Here is a 22,268-nt window from a genome sequence, read left to right on the forward strand (position 1 = left end):
GTACCATATTCTTTTACCAGGCAGTAAAGCGTTGTTAAAGGGACTTTTTATGGGTGACTCTGGTTCTTTGGTCTGAGAAAGTGGAAAACTGGGAGAAACTAGAATGCGTGTTTGTTTCTCTGATAATCAGCAACCACTTCTAATGCTAAATGAATGAGGCACACAGACAACTATTGTAATTGTATTAGAATTCTTGATCCATTCAATTTACAAAACACTTTTTCTTGCTGTTACACTAAAAGTTTGACCAAATCGACTGCAGCACTGGAACGAGACAAAATACAACGGGTGATTATTGGTAGCATGCTTCACTGATTTTATCTCATCAGTTAATACAGTCTGAATTTCAACATAAGAAAGCAATGATAAGCTGCAAGTCATAAAGTTAATAAAGAGCTTTGTCCAATTAGAATGAAACGCACCCAACTTGAAGAAATGGCCACAATCATTTTGTACTTACAAAATAAAACAGGCAAAACAGCTTGAAATGCCTCAGTTAGGTCGACATATGTTTCCAGAAAAGTCATTAAAAAACAAAGCCTGTTAACATTGTTTTATCAAAAACAGTATCCCCATATTTCTCATTCCATATACTTGAAATTAATTTAACGACAAGCAGCTTCAGTTGTGTCTTTGGAGGGCAGATTGAATACATAAAAAACAAGAGATCTTGTTGTAAAAATGTGTTTAATTTGGCTTGTATGTATTCATAAAGTAGAAGTGACCTTTAGCGGGGAGGGTTCGCCTCCAGAGGAACGTTCAGGAAGCTGACATTATGCAACAGGAAGAAAAGGAATACTGCGTTTTTTCACTTAAAACTTTTTATTAGGTGTTTTCTTACATCATGTTATTGCATACAGTATGGGATGTATAATATCTGGAAACCACTCACAAACGAAAGTAACAGCAAATCATCTTCTCCCGGATCTTCAGGTCACTGCTGAAGCACCTAGGATATTCGTTTTTTCCTTAAAATGTAATAATTAACAATATAATTCATATTGAACACATGGCACACACTGAATAAACTGAACTGACACACATGAGACATACTTTAAAATAACTGAGCGTATTAAATAATTTGCATTCAATAAAAAAAGCAGGCAGGCATAGCCGACATTTGCCAGCTAATATCATTATGAAAAAAACTCGCCACAGTTATCAGAATCAGAATCAGAATCAGATTTATTGCCAGGTACATTTACACATACGAGGAATTTGATCTGGTGAGATTGCAGCGAAAGAAATAAAGATAGTAAATAAAATAATAAATTAGAGAACAAATCAGAACACAATGAAACTAAGTACAGAAGGAAATGAACAGTGGTAAGACAATAATGTCTCATGAAGTTGACTATGTTTAACTATTATAATAAATATGGCTGTTATACATATATACACTTATAAGAACTGTACATAAAGTGCCTGTGGTCTATGGTTTACCGATAAATATAGTATAGACATAGTATATAGTATAAAGTATAAAATATATATATAAAAATGTGAAGTATAGTATAAGATATGTAGCTTTGTATTTGCTTAATTTTTCAAAGAAATTCTATAATATGAACTGGAACTGGAAGGTCTCAAGTTCGATCCCAGCAACAGCCATGTATCCTGTCAACGTGCCTTTGAACAAGTAAACTTCAATTAAACTTTTAAATACATTTAAAACAGAAGTTGCTATACCACACTGGACTCCAACCATGTGTTAAAGATTAAAGGTTACAGTTGAAAGATTGTCCGGTCAACTTAGCTGTTAAGTGATGAGAACATAGACACCAAAATCATCCATGTGTCCCCAGTAGATCATTGGCGCTAGTGCTCCATGCTAACGCTTTAGCATACACTATGTTGAGTGACAGTAGGCTCCATGCTAACGCTTTAGCATACACTATGTTGAGTGACAGTAGGCTCCATGCTAACGCTTTAGCATACACTATGTTGAGTGACAGTAGGCTCCATGCTAACGCTTTAGCATAAACTATGTTGAGTGATAGTAGCTCCATGCTAACGCTTTAGCATACACTATGTTGAGTGATAGTAGCTCCATGCTAACGCTTTAGCATACACTATGTTGAGTGATAGTAGCTCCATGCTAACGCTTTAGCATACACTATGTTAAGTGATAGTAGCTCCATGCTAACGCTTTAGCATACACTATGTTGAGTGATAGTAGCTCCATGCTAACGCTTTAGCATACACTATGTTGAGGGACCACTAGCATTATCCAAATTAAGAATACTGGCCTTTTAGTAGAAAAACATTGTCAGTGTTTTTTATCATATGGCCTATAGATTCATGCATTTTAAAAATGAAATATCATTCAGTCAATATAGCAGATGTAGCCAGGTTTAGCCAGCTGTACACAGTCTCCATCGTTCACCACTGTTGCCAACTTGGGGACTTTGTCACTACATTTAGTGATTTTGTCAGACCCTCTTGGCCACTTTATTTCTCAAAAGCCACACACAAAAAATCTAGCTAACTTTTCAGACCATGAGGAACAAAGTGAATGCGTTGACTCCCACAGCATTTATCAGTATGGCTGCTTTTGCTCTACTTACTTGTCCAATCCAAAGAGATTGATCGCAGCACTTCCCATACACACTGCAGCCCCTCCCTCTGCTACCGAATATATTCATATGCAGATTCGCATATGACAAAATCTGCCAACTTCTAGCAACGTTTTAAGCAATAGCTATACTTTCCTTGGATGAGAGTTGGCAACACTACCACCACCTTCACTATGTAAACAGTGAAAGTAGTCATTGATCGTTAAACAGTATGTTACTTTTGTCTTGTATTTCATATAAATTTGACCAATCTCCTACTCAAAACTAACAGACTTGGCCGCATAACATTTAAAATGACTTACCATTTCACTTAAGACCTGCTTCAAGTTCTTATTTTCTCACTTTTGTGATTTTGTGACTAACCCTAGTGGCTGCTATCACTCAGCATAGTGTATTCTACAGTGTTAGTATGGAACACTGGTGCCAATGATCTACTGGGGACACATGGATGATTTTGGTGTCTATGTTCTCCTCACTTGACAGCTAAGTTGATCAACGGGACAATCTAGCAGAAACTCTGTGTATTCCTTCAAGCTGCTTGTTTCCCTCCGGCCCAACACGGCCTCTCTGTGCGGGACTTACCTTGGACAGTTCAAACCGGCCAGACCGAGGCCATCTGAACGAGAGCTGCGGCGGCAGGCTATGGGGCCCCCTCGGGCCCCTCAGTACACCCCACAGTAGGCTGTCCCAGTGCCTGACCGGCATGCCAACGTCTCCCACAGTGAAGGGGGGGTGGGATGGGGTATGGGGGGGTGCAGTGCCCAGTCAGGGAGGCACTGCCAACACATCTCACTGTCTTCACTGAGTCCTAAATCTCCATCCAGTGTGTCCTGTGAATGGAGAGACTGCTTAGAAAAGAAACATTTTGTCACATCACACACCCCCTAATACACACACATTACATCAGGAGCCCTCATATAGGAGGATTGGAGTTGTTGTTGATTTAGTATTGAATTGTAGATGGAGAGATAATAGAGGTGAGACTAACCTAGGATAGAATTGTCATTCTTATAGTTTATTTAACGGGGATTATTACTAATGAATGAAATAATACTGTAATTAAACTAGTCTATTTTGCTGGAAGTCCCTCAAAGACCCCCCGCGACACCCTCAAGGTCCCCGGACCCCACTTTGAGAACCACTGGCACCGAGACAGCTCCAGCTCGCTTTTTAAATCACATCATCAGTCTGTGGGAATGGATGGACTGTATACAGCGTAACATCTGTGCCGGACAGAGCTGCAGATCTGCTCAGAAGCACAACACACACACACACAAACACACACACACACACACACACACACACACACACACACACACACACTGATCGCAGCTCAGTGTGCTCAAGCCTGTCAGGTTGGATGGAGATTAGATGTGAATCAAGAGCATGACCAGGGCTTTTTTTTCTGGATCAGCTTCAATTTCATCTGCCATATTTAGTCCACATGAAGCACATTTATCAGTGTCAATTTTTAAAAAAATGATGCAAAGCCCTTCCTCTGTTTGGGTTTATGTGAAGTTGTAAATGTGAGTTTGCCCTCCTTTTTTAGGCTGACATCAGTCTTTATGATACAAAATTCATGGTACACATCATAGTAAGTAGTATCAATTTGATGTAAGCTATATAAAGAGAGGGTCTTTTAAGGGGGAAAAAGCATAAATGAAGACTTTTCTGAAAATATCATTGATTTTTCTTTATATTGGTGGTTGTTCGCCTTGAGTGGAATATAGTGATCGTTTCCCAGGCTTTTTATTTAGGCCTACACTCCATTCCATTGACAAAATATGGCATTATGTGACATTATGACATTATTCACTGCATATAAATGATATTTTTTTCAAGAATCTTACATTAAAGTTTAGAGCAGTGGTTCCTTGAATGGGTTCCAGGGGGTCCCCAGCAAATTGATGAATTATTAAACTTAATTATTTCATTTACAAGAAGTGAACACAATTGGAGAATGTAGAAGAATGACTGTTTTGATCATAGTTTCTCTGTTATCCCTCTACCTACAATACAGATAGTCATGGAATTGTGGACAAAATCATATCTAACAATAAATATATTCTCAGATTTGGGTCCGAGAGGCAAAATCTCATCAAATGGGGGCCTGTGGCCCTAATGTGGACTAAATTGGGGATCCTCGATATGAATAAGGTTGAGAATGACTGGTTTAGAGCATCCTGGATGGTGTTTACAAATGGAATAACAAGGAAATGTTCATCTCCGAGCTTTTAAGCAACGAGAAATTATTTCCATATCAACCCATTTCAGGTCTCGCCGTTTTAAAATAAAAATCAGCGTTCTCAGAATCTCAGTTCAAGTTGACATTTTAAAGCAGTCGGCCGCAGCCTTTCCCCTTTATGGAAAGTTGGGAGTGTGTTGTGTATTGAACTGCTATAATGCGGTTATGGTGAGCGGGGTTATGTGTTTGTGTGTGGCCCTTCTTTCTAGCGCGGTGGCAGCGTCATGTGAGTGAAGCCACAGCAACCCCCCACCCCACCCCACCCCACCCCCACCCCTCATTGAATTAAAGCAGAGAAATAAAAAGCATTTCCCCTCCGGCCTTCAGGTAGTCGCTGCTCCTCCGCCGCAGCCTGTAATATGATTCAATGTTCCCGTCGCAGCAGCTGCAAATTGAATTTCTCGCCGCTGTCAACAGATCTGGAAAATAAAGATGTTGGGCTGGTGAAAAAGCAGGAGGCCGAAAGTGTCAAAACTAACATGGCTGTGTCATCATGAGTCTATTGTCACGTGAAGAGTTTTTAAAAGCCTTGTTCTAAGCCTTTTTCCTGGTAAAACATTAGTTTAGAGAGGCAGAAGCTGTTCTGACCTACTGACACGGGAGGAATTCATGTACAATGTCTTTTTTTTATTATTTCCTTGGCATCATTAAAAACTGACATTTTTTAGGCCAGGGACGCCGCGCGCAGGCGACCACAAAAACGCTATAAAAAGATAATATTAAAAAATAATTGTTTGCTCGAATTTCCGCAGCAGGCGATTGTTTTTTTTATCTTGTTACAAAAGGCAGCAAGCCGAGAGAAAGAAATATAAAGTGCTGTGTAACAATAACGAAATAAATAAATAGATAGGCTACAATAAAATTTGAATTAATAAATTAATTAATAGTGTAAATAAATACATGAATGAAGTCTTTCCAAATGATATCTCTCCTATTGTATTCATATTTGCTCACAAAAGGGCCTGTAAGTGGCAAAATGAATTTCCAAGAATCTGCCAAAGCAACAAAACAAACTTCATCATCACTTTTTCACCAGAAACACAAAGCAGCCACAAGCTGAAGGTGCGAGCAAAAAACAAAACTGTTTCCAGACCAGTTAATATTAATGATACACCATTCATGTGTTTAATAAACGCCTGATGTAGGCCTATAGCTTTGATCAAAATACTGATCCGCCTATTGACAGTCCTTCAATCCGTTCTCATATCTTTAAAACAAATTCTCCTGTGGGATTACAATTTTGACTCACAGCATCTTTGAATATCATTTCCATAAAAATGAACCAATCAATTTCCAATTGCAAAATGCAATGTATCTAAACGCCGGTTTGGTCTAGAAAGGATAGATAGATTTTATTAAGACGATTTAATGGGAGGAATGCTTTTTCTTTTACTTAAAACATGACGCAAACGAAAAATGATTCCCGTAATATCTCCAGTTTTTGTTTTTGTTTTGTTTTTTTTACAGTCAGGTCATTTGTTTTAGAGCAGAGGGCCTATAGGGGACCAGTAGGGGCCAGTGGATACAGGACAGAGACGGCGCTGGAAAGCACCGGACTGATTCCAGTTCAGCCCTCTGCTCAAAGGCACAGCGGCAGACGGAGGAGAAGGGGAGGGAACGTCACCTCCGACCGGTCCAGCGAGGGGAAATGTTTTATTAATGCGAGCCGTGAAGATGACGTCAGGGGAAGCGGTTAAGACAGTAATGGCACCTTTTAACGTTATTACGGGAAATTTGGATGCACTGATCATGGTAAATGAACATGTCAGTAGAAGGGTTTGTCATACCTATTATCACTGGAGACACACACACACGCACACACACACACACACACACACAATACTTATATTCCCCTTATTCCAATTAGAGAATGTATAAGAATGACTATTGTAATCCTATGTTCCACTCTGACTACTATTATCTCTCCATGTACAGTGCAGACAGTTCTATAATTCAATACTAAATTAACAACAACTAAAATCCTCCCATAAGGGTCCTGGGACTAAATCTAATCAAAAGAGGGTCTATTGGGTCTAATGTGTTTCTATTGGAGTGTGTATATAGCCTGAAAGCGTTAGAGAAGCCCTGCTCTAATGCATGTGGATGTGACCGGTGTGACACTCCGCTCTGGTTCCCCAGGGCCTCTATAGCGCCCCCACCTGGCCGCCTACCTGCCGCTCCGACGCACCTATGCAGGCAGCAGCACAGGCAGCCTCCACAGTGTGTTTAACGGGTGATCATAGAAGAAGAGCGGCTGTTTACCAGTAAGACAGACTGCAGGCTAGAAATGTCAATACCTAATTACTGCCTAATTACCCCCCCCCCCCCCCCCCCCCCCCCACACACACACACACACACACACACACACTTACCAAAGTAAATTCAGTTTATGATTCAATTTGGCTGTCATAAAATCATGCATCATTGTACATATTTTATGACAAATGTCTTTTTTTTTTTTTTTTTTTTTTTACAAATATTTGTTTTATACGTGCGTTTTGATGCATCAGGCATCTGTGTTTGTGTTTGTGTGTGTGTGTGTGTGTGTGTGTGTGTGTGTGTGTGTGTGTGTGTGTGTGTGTGTGTGTGTGTGTGCCCGTGTGCGTGTGTGTGTGTGTCGGGGGGAAGTAAAGCTGAGGTGCCATTTTGCCTTTCCTACAACTAGTGAGAGCTGATATGTTTCATTTAGCAGAGTGGACAGTGGAGGAGGAGGAGGAGGAGAGAAGAAGAGGAGAAGAGGGGGAGGAGGGGGAGGAGAAGGGCTGGTGGAGGAGAGGAGAAGGAGGAGAGGGGTAAGGGAGGAGGAGGAGGAGGAGAGGAGAAAGGGAGGAGGAGAGGAGAAGGAAAGGAGAGGAGAAAGGGAAGGAGGAGGAGGAGAGGGCCGCTGGTCGCTGGGTTTCCATGTGACAAGGGGAAATATGAGGGACTTTGACAGGTCTTAAACGGTCTGGCGCCAAGGCCTCAGTCTAGCCGCTAAATATAGCTGGAGAGATGATGCAGAGAGATGGGAGGAGAAGATGGAGAGATGAAAGGAGGAAAGGAACAATGTCGGGGGAGGAAGAAAAGAACAATACTCGATTATAGACGAATATGGCGCAAACTGTCCGGTTCTGTTGTAATTAGAGCGTCTTTGGCCCGGATCGCTGACACAGAGGGCCAAATGACCCGGATGGAAGACTCTTTTTACGCGCATTTTCACATCCGCAGTTACGCGTGTTGTATTGAGCGGACGCACCAAGGACACACGGGCTTTAGTCAACTTCCCTCTGCAGCAGCTGAGCGCCACGCACGCCTGCTAGCAGCTACACTTTATTAACTCTGAATACAACATAAGCTTACAGGGTGACGGCAGGGGCGACGGTTCAAAAACCCTCCGCCAAGCCGCACTGCATCCATCTAACATCTAATATCTGCCCGCTTAGAGGCTGCTGACTACATTTCTGAAGACAACATATGATTATTTGTACAAAGTGATAAATTATTAGACGTGGAGACTGCCAAGATATTATTATTTGGTGAATATAATAAATTATTAAGCCCAGGTCACCAAACTATCAGCTATAGAGGGAACTTTGGCCCTGATGCTCTCCTGATTATTTTTTAGATATGACATCCAAATAGATTTCTGATCATTTTTGCTAGATCTTTACTCTGCATTGCAATGAAAAAACTACAGGATCACATTGCTAAGGTGTGGTAAGTGCCACACCTCGCCAAACCCAATTGACACCCGTGTATTGCCGGACACTGGCGTTCCCAAACGAGGGCAAGGCGCATATTTAATGTCTGATATCATTAATCCCCCCCACGCACACACACACAGCATATTTAATCCATGTTAATCTATCAGCACAATACCCATTCTGTGTAGATTTACCAGCAGCACTGAACAGTCTCCCGACTTAATGACTTTTAAATCGTGCGTAATGGAGATTTCTCCTCTGGTTAGATGTGTAACGGTGACGGCACAGAACAAATAAATGGTGACTAATTTGCACAAGCGTTGTTGATACAATTATCCAGTTGAGTATTCCGGGAGAAAACCGTTATCCTCCTCCATATGTTGCTAATCTTTTTCTCCTCAGAAAAGCTCCAGATCCAAGGCTGGGATATCCTCGAGGAGGCTCGACCCGCGGCTCCCACGGCGCTCAGCTCTCTTGTCATTTCATAAATCTAAGGTGCAGCATTCCAAACAAGTCAGCTGTCCGGGCAAATTATAGGAGAGGTTTGCAAATATTACACCGCAATATAACCCTAAACCTTTGTGAAGTCTGTGTACAAAAACGCGTGATGATTTGACAGTTGCCAAATAAGTGTAATGCGCATTTGATACACTGGGAAACAGTTGGGTTTTTTTTAAAGTGTTTTCAATCTATCACAACAGCAGGATGATCAGAAATAGACTTTTTCACATTGCCATTAAACTCTAGACTCTACCTGTTTGTAACTGGCGTTAATGCGCACTGGCCGCCATTGTGTAAAGACAGATAACAGTCCAAAGGCTCATAGCTTATCTAATGTGTTTCCTTAGTTTGGCTTCACAAAATTGGACTATTTTCTAGGTGCTGTTGGCCTGCTGACTCTGCCGCATGGCCACTGCGCACTGTATCAATCTGCTGGAAGCCAAGCAACAAGTGTGTAATACACTAGAGATGTGCAAACATTTCATGCTCTTAAATCAGATATAGTTTCCACATCATGTTGCCAACACATGAAGGCAGGCTACTGTAACTTGAGGAATTGCATTTTTTTAAATGGCATTTTAGGCTTTGAATTAATTTTGTCTGTTTTTGACTAATTAGGGAATATAACTTCATGTTTGATTGGTTGTGTTTTATCACGCCAAAGTGGTCTGTTTTTACTAGGAAACGCACTAGTCGATTTATATATATATTAGTCCTAGTGATGTTTTTTTTTATATTAGGACAGAGGTTTTAAAGATTAGTAAGGAGGTTTGCACGCTTGTCAGCGGAAGCCACAGAGACGCGGCGGAGTTCCAGGGGTTAATAGGAAATGCGCAGTTGTCTCTGACAGTCTCATTCAGAGGGATTATCACTTTTTGTTTCAGTTTTCTGTCGAAGTGACGCCTTGTGGCCCACATCTCGCTCCGTCCTGCCGGATAAAGCGGCTTGTTTATCCACATTCACATCTGACACCAAGTCCTGACCGAGGCAGAAAAGTGGAGCTGAGCCGCAGCTTTGGCTGCCGAGGGGACTGGAGGGACTGGAGGGGCTACCAGAGGACTTCAGGGTAAATATAAAGAGACAAGAGATTGTTTTTATTGTGGTGCATCAGCCGACTGACGCCGAGCGGCTCTTTAACAAACTGAGTCCAAGTTAATCAAGGGCCCTAGCAATGGATTTTCTAAAGGAGCCCAGCAGACCGGAGTCTAGATAGTGGGGCCCCCCGTGGCTCCCAGAGTCCCGCACTGTCCGTGCTTTGACAAAATACAACCTGTCGGAGATTACACTACCACGGCCTGCCCTCAGCTCCACGACTGTGCACTAAATCATCTCATCGCACTGCCAGTATGAAGTGAAAATACAAGCGTAAAAATAAGAAGTGAACATATAGTACGAGGGGCATCAAACAGCGCAGCGGATTGGCAAATAATACAACCGAACTAACAATTATGTTATTTGGCCTAATTAAAAAAAAACCAAATTAAAACATAATACAGTGTCTGCAAGAAATGCAGCTTTTTGTCTGTTAGTGTAAAAGCAGCTTGGTTGTTCCAGCGCACAGCTAAACAAGGAAGGCTTTGCATTTTAAGATGCATCGAAGTGAGCACTCACCGCTTTCTTTCTCCCTGATTTTTCTCTCAAATTTCATTCATCTGGTTTCTTTTCCTCTTTTTTCCTCCACGCCAGCATCTGGGTTTGTCTTTTCCAGCCATGTCGCTTTATTACGCTGCTGCCTTCCCGTGAGGTCGATCAGGAAAAACGCACAGATAAATGGCTTTAGCCGGGGGTATATATGAGGTTTAATTCACAGCACACAGCCAACACAGCCTGCTCTAACATGAGGCAAATCCGGGCTAAGCGTCAAAACAGCCGATAACATGAAATAATGACAAGTCTGTTATTATAGAAGACGACCGAGAGAGCAGAAACTCTTAAATAAATCTCTCCAAAATGTGGAGCGCAAGCTGCGAGTCTTGTATTTACTGTTGTGAGTTGCCCTAGTCATAAAAAAGGAAGTGGTAAACGTGGATAACTAGTGCTATTCCTCTTTATAAAGGTGAGCATTCAGACAGTGAGTCTGTGGACAGGTTGGTTTCTCCGGAGGCGACATTGTAAAAACGCAAGCCGAGAGAGGTGATGTCTCCACCGGCCAAGAACTGAGGGCTGACCCGGTGTTTGGCTTGGAAATGGGGGTGGGATTTCCCGATCTTTCCTGTCATTGGTTAATATTTTATTCTGTTGACATGTTTTCTTACTGCTAATGCTTCCGACACCTTCTTGTCCCCCCCTCCTCTCCTAGAGTCTGGCCGGAGCTGTCAGAACCACGCCTATAGGGGCCCACAATTGGTCCAGAAAGCGTAAAATCAGCAATCAAAGGGGCTTGGTTCATTAGTGTTGGGATGGAGGCAGGAAGGACATGTGAGATAGTCACAGATCTGCAGTGAACGGGGCCACATCTCTCCAGTCAGTGTGGGATGACTGAAGCAGCCTGCCCAGGGAAACAGCTTATTTCTCTGAGCGCCACACAGCGCAGCCCGGCTCTGTCCGCACAGCGCCGCTTCTACTGAAGGACTTGGTGGAGGAACCACAGGAAGATCGCATTAACAGCAACTCTTGGCTATTTTCTTCACCCTGGTAACGCGTTTCGCGTTTTGGCACCGCTTTGTTAAAAATTCTGTACTTCTTTACAGAAATTTATTGCTCGCGAAGCGCGGACCTACACTGGCTCTAGGTGGGGGGAAATACCACTGAACATCCATTATTTCACTTCGGTTTTTGTGGATGCACCGATGAGAGATCCAGTTTTTACAGGGACTGCCATGGCTTATCACCCTTTCCACGCTCACCGGCCGACCGACTTCCCCATGTCCGCCTTCCTGGCGGCCGCTCAGCCCTCCTTCTTCCCGGCGCTCAGCCTCCCTCCCGGGGCGCTCACCAAGCCCATCCCGGACCACGGCCTGGCCGGGGCGGCGGAGGCTGCGCTGCACCCGGCCCTCAGCCACCATCAGGCGGCTCATCTCCGCAGCCTGAAGAGCCTGGAGCCGGAGGAAGAAGTGGACGACGACCCGAAAGTCACACTGGAAGCCAAGGATCTTTGGGACCAGTTTCATAAACTAGGGACGGAGATGGTTATTACCAAGTCCGGAAGGTAAGAATTACGCGTAACTTTAATTCGCATTATGGATACCGCGAATAGTGTGTGTGTGCATGCGAAAATGTCCAACCATAGTTATATGTATATCCAGCGAATGAGCTGCAGCTGATAAGTTTCGTGCGGCTAAAAAGCCAAGTATTCGCATTATTAAATGGCAGCCTGTGCGTAAGGCCTAGTCTGCTCGGTGCTTATATTTTTTCCACTATCTGACTTAGAATGAATAAAAATAGAGACGTCAACTAGATGAGGCTATGGGCAGAAAAATATTATGATTAACCTACATTGTGAACTAATTATTCCTTCGTATTGTTCCTGCAAAAAGTGAGTTTCAGTCTCATAACTGAAGTAAAAATGTCGGGGGTCAAACTGGCTTCATTTCCCAAGATCAGTAAATCAATAAAAAATCGAGGTTATTTGGAAATATTTGACATGTACTTTTAGCCTGGCCGAGTATTTATTGGAGATATTTTGGAGAAAATGTGGCCTTAGGTTTTATCATGAAGTTATATCCTCCAAACTGCTTTCTATTAAGGCAGCAGAGCTTCTGGATTTTGTAAACACGCTGTCACTTCAAAAAGCTGGACGTGAAGTGATATGGTCATAAATATATTGCTCAGGCTGTATACTGTATGCTTGGACAACACACACACACACACACACACGCACACATACACACACACAGCCAGGGAGAGAGAGAGAGAGAGAGAGAGAGAGAGAGAGAGAGAGAGAGAGAGAGAGACGCCAAAGACACACACACTAGTTTTGCTGTAGTATTTGCTGCATAATATTCTTTTCGCCTAACTGCATGCAACATATTCTCCTTGCTGGAGAATAATATCTGACGATTACAATATTTCCACTTGTCAGAGTGTGTGTTTTCTGCCCGGGCGTCCGTGTCGCGTTGAGTGACCCTTTGTCAGATTTGCTCCAAGTCCTGCATGATAACCTAATGTCATGTTTTGATGAATCACGGCGCGCTAATTCCCTGCGTGTTTCCATCTCTCGCAGGCGAATGTTCCCTCCGTTCAAAGTGCGAATAAACGGCCTCGATAAAAAAGCCAAATACATCCTGCTGATGGACATCGTGGCCGCAGACGACTGCCGCTACAAGTTCCACAACTCCCGCTGGATGGTGGCGGGGAAGGCCGACCCGGAGATGCCCAAGAGGATGTACATCCACCCGGACAGCCCGGCCACCGGGGAGCAGTGGATGGCCAAGCCTGTTGCTTTCCATAAACTCAAGCTGACCAACAACATCTCGGACAAGCACGGATTTGTAAGTACAGCGCTATAAAGCTAGACGTGCTTTCTCTGACTTAATGTGTTACGGCCTCTCTCCGTTGTGTGTGTGTCTTTTTTTTTACGCATGAGAGCCGAGGCCTTGCCATATTTACAAGCTGAGGGTGTTTGGTAAGACGCGTTGTAACCGACGGGAGAGGAGTATTTTATGTAGTTGTCAAGTTTTTAAGATCAGATGAAACTTTAATCGTCCCTGTGGAGAAATCGGGTGGTTGCAGCATTCAAAATAGCAATGGGACACAACCAAGAAAAACAGAATATAAATAAGAATAGAGCATGTAAGCACACACAGTTTCATCACTAAAACATGTCAAGTAGAATGTAAATTGCAGAATTATGAGGGTGTGCAAAAATAACAACAGAGCTTCCCGAGACAAAGAAATTAATTTAGAGTGCGTGCGTGATGAAAATCCACTCAAAATCCGGAATATATGGAGTGTGAGATCAGTAAATAATTATGCACATGATCCCATTATTTTCTCGCTGAGATGTCTGCGCGGCCAAAGCTGTTGACACTTTGTCGCCACTTGACTTCCCACTGCTGCTGACATACATGGAGCTTCCTCAGGTCGACTTATGTTTCCAAGCAGAATATTATCAGGCTTTAACCTCCAGGCTCCAGCAGCATTTTTTACTATACTTCTGCATCCAGATATCCAAATCCGAGGCCTCTGTCTCTGCAGCTGTGGGCCTGTAGACTATACTGTTCTGTTCCTCCGGCCTTTTTGTGTGTGTGTGTGTGTGTGTGTGTGTGTGTGTGTGTGTGTGTGTTTATAGCATGGTAGTATTAGGAATAAAAACAAACATCATATTTGAGCTGAGTGTTTGCAAGGCTTTGGGATTAAGTGGAGTATCATCAAATCGGGTCAGAGAGAAATGACGTGGAAATGGGCTTGGATGGCCGAGCCATCTCTGATGTCCCTATCCAGCCTGCTGTCTTATAGTATAGTATAGTATAGTATAGTATAGTATAGTACCTATAGTATAATATAGTATAGTATAGTAGTATATTATTGTGTATAGTATAGTCTATAGTAGTTTATAGTATGGCCTGTACGCTGCAGGACCTGTGCGTGCTTTACTGGCAATATTTCCCCCATATTTACCATATATTTTTACATTATATTACCAGTGCAATAATAAGTATGCATGGCTGTAAATGTAATCGGCGCAGGAGTCAAAATGATAAATGGCTCAGAAAGTCCACATGACTGGCAGAGTGCGTCCACTTCTCAACAAACCGGCTGGAAACAAATTCAAGTCAGACTAAATAATTTGCAAGTATATTTGTTTTTTTTATTCTTTCTCAATGCACGCCTCATCAACACAGGGCCGTCCTGCTTATTTTTTTTATTTTTAAGTTGTGAGTTTGTGAGAATTATTAAGTTCTTATTAAAATGGATCTTATTAAAATCCACATATTCATGATCTTTGAGCGTTCCCTTATGCTCGTGTGGTGTTATTTAAATACTTTTTTTTTTTAAATATTTGGGATTAAATATACAAAAACAGAAAGTAACCTACATGACACTTTTTATCAGCTGGGATGTCAAAATCTTTGAGGTTGAATATCTCACAACTGCACTCCAGATAGAACCTTATGAATCCACGCTCGTGAGTTGTAAAGTTATTAATTTCTGCTGAATTCAGATGAATTTGCGTTACAGCCGTGCTCAGGCATTAACATTAGAGGACAGACGCAGTTTTCGCCCTGATAGAAAGTGGATAAAAAAACATAAAAGCTGACGCTGAGAGTTCATATCAGTCCTCATGACAACATGTGTGGGCCCGTCAGGTTTTCTCCTTGCCCCGCGGTAATTACAGACGAGTCTGGGTTACACAGTAATTATAACAGCATCAATAACAATGCGCTGGATGCGTGCGCCTTAAGATAGACTGTCGTGTTTTGGTGATGAAAAACATCCAGGAAGGCATGATATTTATTCCAAAACGGTGCGTGTGTGTGTGTGTGTTTTCTCCCGCAGACCATCCTGAACTCCATGCACAAGTACCAGCCCAGGTTCCACATAGTGCGGGCCAACGACATCCTGAAGCTGCCCTACAGCACCTTCAGGACCTACGTGTTCCCGGAGACGGACTTCGTGGCCGTGACGGCGTATCAGAACGACAAGGTGAGTCACTGTCCGCGCGCCGCACGGCCTTTCTAATATGGCTGCTATCGTTTGCATAATAAATGCCCAACATGCCCCCCTCCCTGTTAAGACTTAATCTGATTTTGTAGGTCGCCTAATTTCCCTACAGAGAACACCCATGTTCCACTGTATGATTTATTTATTTTTTTGATCTTTTGCCTGATCTTTGCTGGATGGATTAGAAGAACCTGCTGGCGTTGCTGGTTGTGAATTTGAATTGTCACAGCCACACCGGCTTCAATGCGAGGTCTATGTGTGATTCCGGCACCGTACACAGTAGATGGCCTATTACCTCTCGCTGCCGCTGAATAGAGATGAATAAATTAGACATAGAAAGGCTGCAGGCTGGGTTGTGTTTTGTTGTGGTCCGGCAGCAGGCGGCCAGTGGCGGGCATGTCTGGTTTTTGGGTACAAATTAGACTGGCAGCCTCCGTCTTGGGGAATAAGGGAATATTATTGAAAAATTCCCCGCTATGTGAGTGTAGACAGCAGTTTGATACATTTGATGGCATTATTACCCCCCTACTCCTCCTTCTCTAACATGGAGGTAGGCTAATTGGTGTGTGTGTGTGTGTGTGTGTGTGGGAGGGGGTCTAGTTGTAAAGTTTATGGCAAAGAGTCACCATCGATTAGAAGGCATTTAAAGGGCCGGTCAGCCCTGCAGCCAGAGGAGCTGGCAGATGCTGCAAGGCACGCCGGGAGCCGAGCTCCACTCTCTCTAGTCAGTTGGTAAATTCCTGAAGAGCCCCGTGTTGCAAGGTGAGAAGGGCCAGCAGGGGCCTCTAGGAGGCTACAAGCCACCGGCAGTAGCCACGGGCCCGGCCGGCTCCGGTGCCTCACTGCGACGGGGATCAGCGCGGGCTGCATCCACAACAGGACACTCGCATGAAGCAGCAGTGATCCAAACCGCATTATTAATTATTGATATGATAGTCATCTGTTCAAGTAGAGCTCCCTCTGCCTTTTTTTTCGGGGTAAAGAAGGCTTGTGTGGCCCCGTGGAGGAATATTTCGTGGCAGAATTTCTCTCCAGGGGCCTATGAGAATAACGCCCGTCATTACGCCTCTATTAATAATGCAAATCCAAAGGCCTACCGTGGCTTCAGTCCAGCACGCTGTGTTTTTTTCGATGTGCGTGTGTGTGTGTGTGTGTGTGTGTGTGTGTGTGTGTGTGTGTGTGTGTGTGTGTGTGTGTTTAACGAAAACACAATGTAAGGTTCCCAGAATCACCGGGCTCCAATGTGGGTCAGGTCAAGTGGAGTGGGCGCGACCGCGAGAATCCAAATAACATTAGACTCGGTTGTCTGTGTTTTTCTAGCGTCCTCAAATCCGCCTGTTTTATTCCCCGCAGATAACGCAGCTGAAGATTGACAACAACCCGTTTGCCAAAGGATTCAGAGACACCGGGAATGGAAGGAGGGAGAAAAGGTATCAAACTACTGTCTAACACCTAGAAAAAACTGTGTGTCCACTGTCCTGGATCTATTTAGTCTGTAAGGTCACGCTGCCACAGCCTGGTGACCCCCCAAAACACCACTATCAAAATTATTATTATCATCACCATTATTATTATTGTTATTATTATTATTGTATATATTTTTTTGTAATATATATATATTTTTTTTTGTTGCAGGAAGCAGCTGACCCTGCCGTCGCTGCGGATGTACGAGGACCAGTGCAAGGCGGACCGGGAGGGCGCGGACTCTGACGCCTCGTCCAGTGAGGCGCCGGCCGGCAGAGACGCCGTCCACTCCCCGCTGGGAGCCGGGAGCAGCCCGCTGAGGTTCAGCAGAGCCAGTCGAGGTGACAAACACGTTTTATTGTTGTTGTTTTCTTTTTTTGTTTGTTGTTGATGTTTTGTTTTGTTTTTGGCCTATAGGCACGCGCCGACGTGAATGGTGTATTTTAAATAGGTTTGGAATAATTGGACATGCCTGCCTTGGTTCTAATTATAATATTTTATGTCAGTGATAGGTGGTAGAAAACAGGTAAATTATATTTGATGATCGTCAAAAGGCAAACAACCACCAATGTGAAGAAAAATCAATTATATTTTCAGAAATATCATTAATTTATGCCTTTTCCCTCTTTAAATAGGTGCATTGTCATACAATTTTATCAGTTTTATACTGCTTGCTATGTTGTATATTACTAATTTACACCAGAAATATTTAGATGAACTTAAAAGAGTCTAGGCGGGTTTATCCTGCTACATCCCTGACTACTGATTTTAGGTTTATTTTTAAAGGGTTTATTATAATAGTCTATAGCCTGTGTTGGATATAAGGACTTAAAATGCTTAAGAGTAGCCTGATTTCATTATTTGTGGATATGGATATATATAGCCTACTACACCTGACATCCAACCCAGTCGGAGTATAGCGCCACCTGTGGAACTTAAAACCGCCCCACTCCCAGCTTTATTTCAGTCGATTTCCCTCAGAATGAATTAATTTTCTCTTCCATTCTCAAATGGATTGATGAGAGCTGACAGTATCTGGCAGCTCCACGCAGCTGGCAGCATCTGCAGATGTAGGCCTAACAGTTGTGTATGTAAACAGTAAAAGCATCCTGCATTTTGAGTAAGGTGGGGTATCAAATATTAAAAGGAAATTGTTTTCCATTTCAGAATCTATGCTTATATGCCCCTAATTAATTTGGATTTTTGAACATTTAAGTCCCATTCATTTCTAAAGGGAGATTACTGTTTTCTTGCATTTTACCTGCTTTTTTGTGAATCTCATCATTTCCCATAAATCATTATTGTTCTTCCCCCTTCATATCAAACAAGTCCCAAAATAGCTTACCTTTGATTTTTGTTCTAGACCTCATTATTATTTCATACTCCTGTTCTTTGTTGATTATTCTAATGTTTGCGTGCCCAAATGCTTTATACAATTTGACAAATAATATATACACTCACTTATGTTGCTCATAAAAAATTAAAAGCTTCAAATCAAATGCAGGTCAAATGTTAATTTTCTGATAAAGAAACATATGGTGAGACTCTAAATGTGCAGGGGTGGATTTGGAGTGTTTGAGGCTAACACAATGCTTTTGTTGCCATTCTCTGTAGGTTCTGGGTGTGTATTCTCTGTGAAAGGCATAGTTAGGGATAAGGTAGCAGGGACACTTTGCTTACCCTTTGTTTCTCTGTTCATCCTGTCTGCCTAGATGAGAAAACCTGCACTGACAGCGAGCAGGAGCTGGAGCAGCACGACGAGCGCTGCACCGCCTCCAACAGCCCCGGACCCGAGCCCCTGTCCCCCTACAGCTCCAGGTGCGAGGAGCGAGTGCGGGACAGGCCGAGTGCGGAAAAGAAGGACGACTCCGTATTCAGTATAAGGAACCTTGAGAAGGACAAAGCGGAGAGCAGGCACAGGAAGGACGTCACGGAGCCGTCGAAAAAGGACTCGGAGGCCGGGGGCATCAGCGCCAGCAAGGACGCCTTCTCCCCTCTCATGGTCCAGACCGAGAGCCCCTCTCACTTCAGCCCGGGCCACTTACAAAGCCTGGCTCTGTCTGGCCTGCACAGTCAGCAGTTCTTTAACCCTCTGAGCACCGGATCGCCGCTGTTGTTTCACCCCGGGCAGTTTGCCATGGCCCCCGGAGCTTTTTCTGCTATGGGCATGGGGCATCTATTGGCCTCTGTATCCGGAGCAAGTGGTTTGGAAAATGGCAGCCTCACCGCCCAGGGCACAGGAGGAACCCCCAGCCCCTTCCCCTTCCATCTGTCCCAGCACATGCTCGCCTCTCAGGTAAGAAAGACTATCCACCCAGAAAATGATTTGGTTTGGCCGGGGCGGACACCTGTAGCACTGACCGGACATCAGTGCTGCAGGAACGTCTGAGCTTTGGATTGAGCAGCTAGAAATGATTAGGTGACAATTTTACCTGTGAATGCTAGCTTAGAAACTGTAATTGCTGCTTACACCTCAGCTTGCTCACAGTGCAACACCAGCAACAGTTATCAGGCGTCTGCAAAAAAGCATGATCTGCAAAAGGAAAAGTTAGTTTGCTTATATTTTCTACAGACAGATGTATAGGATTACTGTGAAAAGTGTGAGTTTTTAATAGTAAATACATAGCCATCAAGCAAATAATTTTTTCAAACATTTATTCTGTTGTCTGTGGAATAAACTACTTGTTTTACACTTAAAAAATAAGAAAATATTTGTTGTTTTCATATCAGATGTCTAGCCCTAGCCCTTTTAAAACAAAAAGAAAATAATTTCAAAATGTGTTGTAAATAATTTAAAGCAATTTAAATATTTAGTTCTTGAGGATGTGTTGATTCATTTGATTATTTCACATTTACCATTCTTAAAGGTGACTGAAATCAGTGATGTGTATGAATGCATGTCAGTAAGCCTGATGAGCAGGGTGAGGGTAAAGGTCAAGATTCTGCCCTGCTAACTCCCAGTCTTTCCTCCTCCATATTCCAGGGCATCCCGATGCCTACGTTCGGAGGCCTTTTCCCGTACCCCTACACCTACATGGCGGCGGCTGCGGCGGCAGCCTCGGCCTCGGCCCTCCCGGCCACCAGCACCGCCAGCCCGCTGTCCAGGAACCCCTTCCTGGGCTCGTCCCGGCCCCGGCTCCGCTTCAACCCCTACCAGCTCCCGGTGTCGCTGCCCCAGAGCACCAGCCTGCTCGCCGCCGGCCTGTCCGGCTGCCTCAACCCCGGCTCGGAATCCTCCAAACCGGGCAGCAGGGAGACCAGCCCGGCCCCGGAGCACCACAGCAACCACAAGACGGGCTCGAGCGGGAGGGCCGCTTCTCCCAAAGCCTCCCTGAAGGACTCGGTGAACGAGTTGCAGAGCATCCAGAGACTGGTGAGCGGCCTGGAGGGCCAGAGGGAGCCCTCCCCGTCCACAGACTCTCCCAAGTGATGAACACTCTCCACCGGGACGAAGGCTTGGCTTCAGTACCAGTGGACGTACAGTATGATGCATTTGTCTTGTACAGCACATTACAGAGACTGGGACTAGGGTGAGACCGATATGGGTCGCTGAAGGCCGATATTGATATTTTTTTGGAGTGAAGCTGCCGATAGTCAATATTTTGTGCCGATATTCAATATGTTTAAATTTGATCATTTTAAATATTCAGTGTTTTCCCCCAGAATTGTATTCTTGTCAGGGTGGAAAAGCCTCTGAAGCAGCATTTAGACCATCATGGGACACTAAAACTCTCCACTGAAACCCAGGATAATGAAACTCTTTTAGGGTTAACAGCTCTGTAAGAGAGGGTGACTCCATCCGTTCAGTGGAAACTCTGGGATACATTACTGCCTTTAAATGAAAAATTTATTCACAAAAAAACAATTAAATGAATATTTAAAATGTGCAAAGATTTTAAAAAGTTCATTGAAACATGATTTAGACAATGGGATGCTAAAATAATAATAAATATAATAATAAAAAACATGCATACTTGTGTGGAATCCCATCAAAATGTGTCATTAGAATCTTCCCATAGACAACCAGTGTAGTTTGGATCAATTCTACAATAAATATGAAATCAAACTGCATCATATTCATCATATCAGATGTGGACCACACTGACCGGCTGAGCTGTAATCCAAGGCCAATATCGGCTCTATATATCGGTCTGACCCTACCGGGAGCCCGCAGCTCCATCAGACTGACTGGCGCTTTGAAAAGTGGAAACCAAAAGTGTGTTTGAGTTTGGTAACTTGAAGCATTCTGTCTGGTTGAAAGAACACGTTGACCGTCCGCTTCATGAAGTAGTCCCTCAACATGAGCCTCATCACACCGTCTGGCGGGTTGAAAAACGGTCGAAAGCTACATCCAAAAAACTTTGAATAGCCTATATTTCAAAAGGGATGGAAGGTGAACGTTCCGTCTGCGATATCATGGAGAAGAACCGCTTATCATTTCTTGCCAGAAAAAATTGTTTCTGAACTATTTATGTAATTAAAAAAAATAAAATTCTGTAAATAAAGCTAGGATCCAAGAATATGCAATTGGTATTAATTTATTCAAGGCTGTATATTAGCGTGTATATATTTCGAATTTAACTCGTTGCTTTTTTTTTTTTTTTTTTTTTTTTTCATTTTACATGAACGTATACTGTAAATGAAAGCTATTTAGCGCTTGTTGGTTTGAAAAACAGAAACTGTGTATGAAGCATCGCTGATTTAGGAGACGTGTGTGCCATGTTTAGTCTGCATCCACCGACATCTACAGAGGAACAGAGAGCTCCACGTGGAAAAACACCTCAGGTTATTTCACTCCAGCCAGGAGACATTCAAAGCAATTCCTCCTCCAATGGACGCATCATTCATATCTATTCATAAATATATTTAAAAATGAAAGTATCTTGTTTATGCTGGTTGTCCGGGTATTTTTTTTTTTGATTGTCTCACAATTTCAATAAAAAAATCGTTGTGTTGAAAGGTTGTAGGCTTATTATTATTATTATTATTATTGTTGTTGTTGTTGTTGTTGTTGTTATTGTTATTGTTATTGTTATTGTTATTATTGTTATTATCGCACTGTTCCATAGACCAAAACAGGTCTAGCTACAAATTTATTGAGCCAAGGCAAATTCTCTATAAAGTCAACTATAGGCCTAACATGCACTTTATAGGCTACACACACACACACACACACACACACACACGTGGGGCAGC

At 43.2% G+C, this 22,268-nt stretch overlaps 1 protein-coding gene and 1 long non-coding RNA gene across 3 annotated transcripts; one reads left to right on the forward strand and one right to left on the reverse strand.

Annotated features, from left to right (window-relative positions):
* Positions 1-808: 808 nt before the first annotated feature.
* Positions 809-11,142, reverse strand: LOC139921988 (uncharacterized). Of its 2 annotated transcripts, none has more exons than XR_011785129.1 (3): positions 10,617-11,142; positions 3,155-3,406; positions 809-937 (listed from the first exon to the last, which is right to left on the reverse strand). It is a non-coding gene; the product is annotated as an uncharacterized LOC139921988 (long non-coding RNA). The 2 variants fall into 2 exon arrangements; XR_011785130.2 differs by having other exon boundaries at positions 835-1,629; positions 3,159-3,406.
* Positions 11,143-11,382: 240 nt separating this feature from the next.
* On the forward strand, positions 11,383-22,031 carry tbx2b (T-box transcription factor 2b). Its single transcript, XM_071912411.2, has 7 exons — positions 11,383-12,153; positions 13,168-13,435; positions 15,444-15,590; positions 16,962-17,038; positions 17,244-17,413; positions 18,785-19,368; positions 20,056-22,031. Exons 1-7 carry the CDS (start codon positions 11,795-11,797, stop codon positions 20,500-20,502), a joined length of 2,052 nt encoding a protein of 683 aa, XP_071768512.1. The 5' UTR covers positions 11,383-11,794; the 3' UTR covers positions 20,503-22,031.
* Positions 22,032-22,268: the final 237 nt, after the last annotated feature.

This window comes from Centroberyx gerrardi, chromosome 6, assembly GCF_048128805.1.
Source record: "Centroberyx gerrardi isolate f3 chromosome 6, fCenGer3.hap1.cur.20231027, whole genome shotgun sequence".
Lineage (NCBI taxonomy): Eukaryota > Metazoa > Chordata > Actinopteri > Beryciformes > Berycidae > Centroberyx > Centroberyx gerrardi.

Coding starts and splice junctions, on each gene's coding strand:
- tbx2b (XM_071912411.2), top strand. CDS start 11,795: ATGAGAGATCCAGTTTTTACAGGGACTGCCATGGCTTATCACCCTTTC. Junction 12,154..13,167: donor GTTATTACCAAGTCCGGAAG/GTAAGAATTACG, acceptor CATCTCTCGCAG/GCGAATGTTCCCTCCGTTCA. Junction 15,591..16,961: donor CGGCGTATCAGAACGACAAG/GTGAGTCACTGT, acceptor TATTCCCCGCAG/ATAACGCAGCTGAAGATTGA.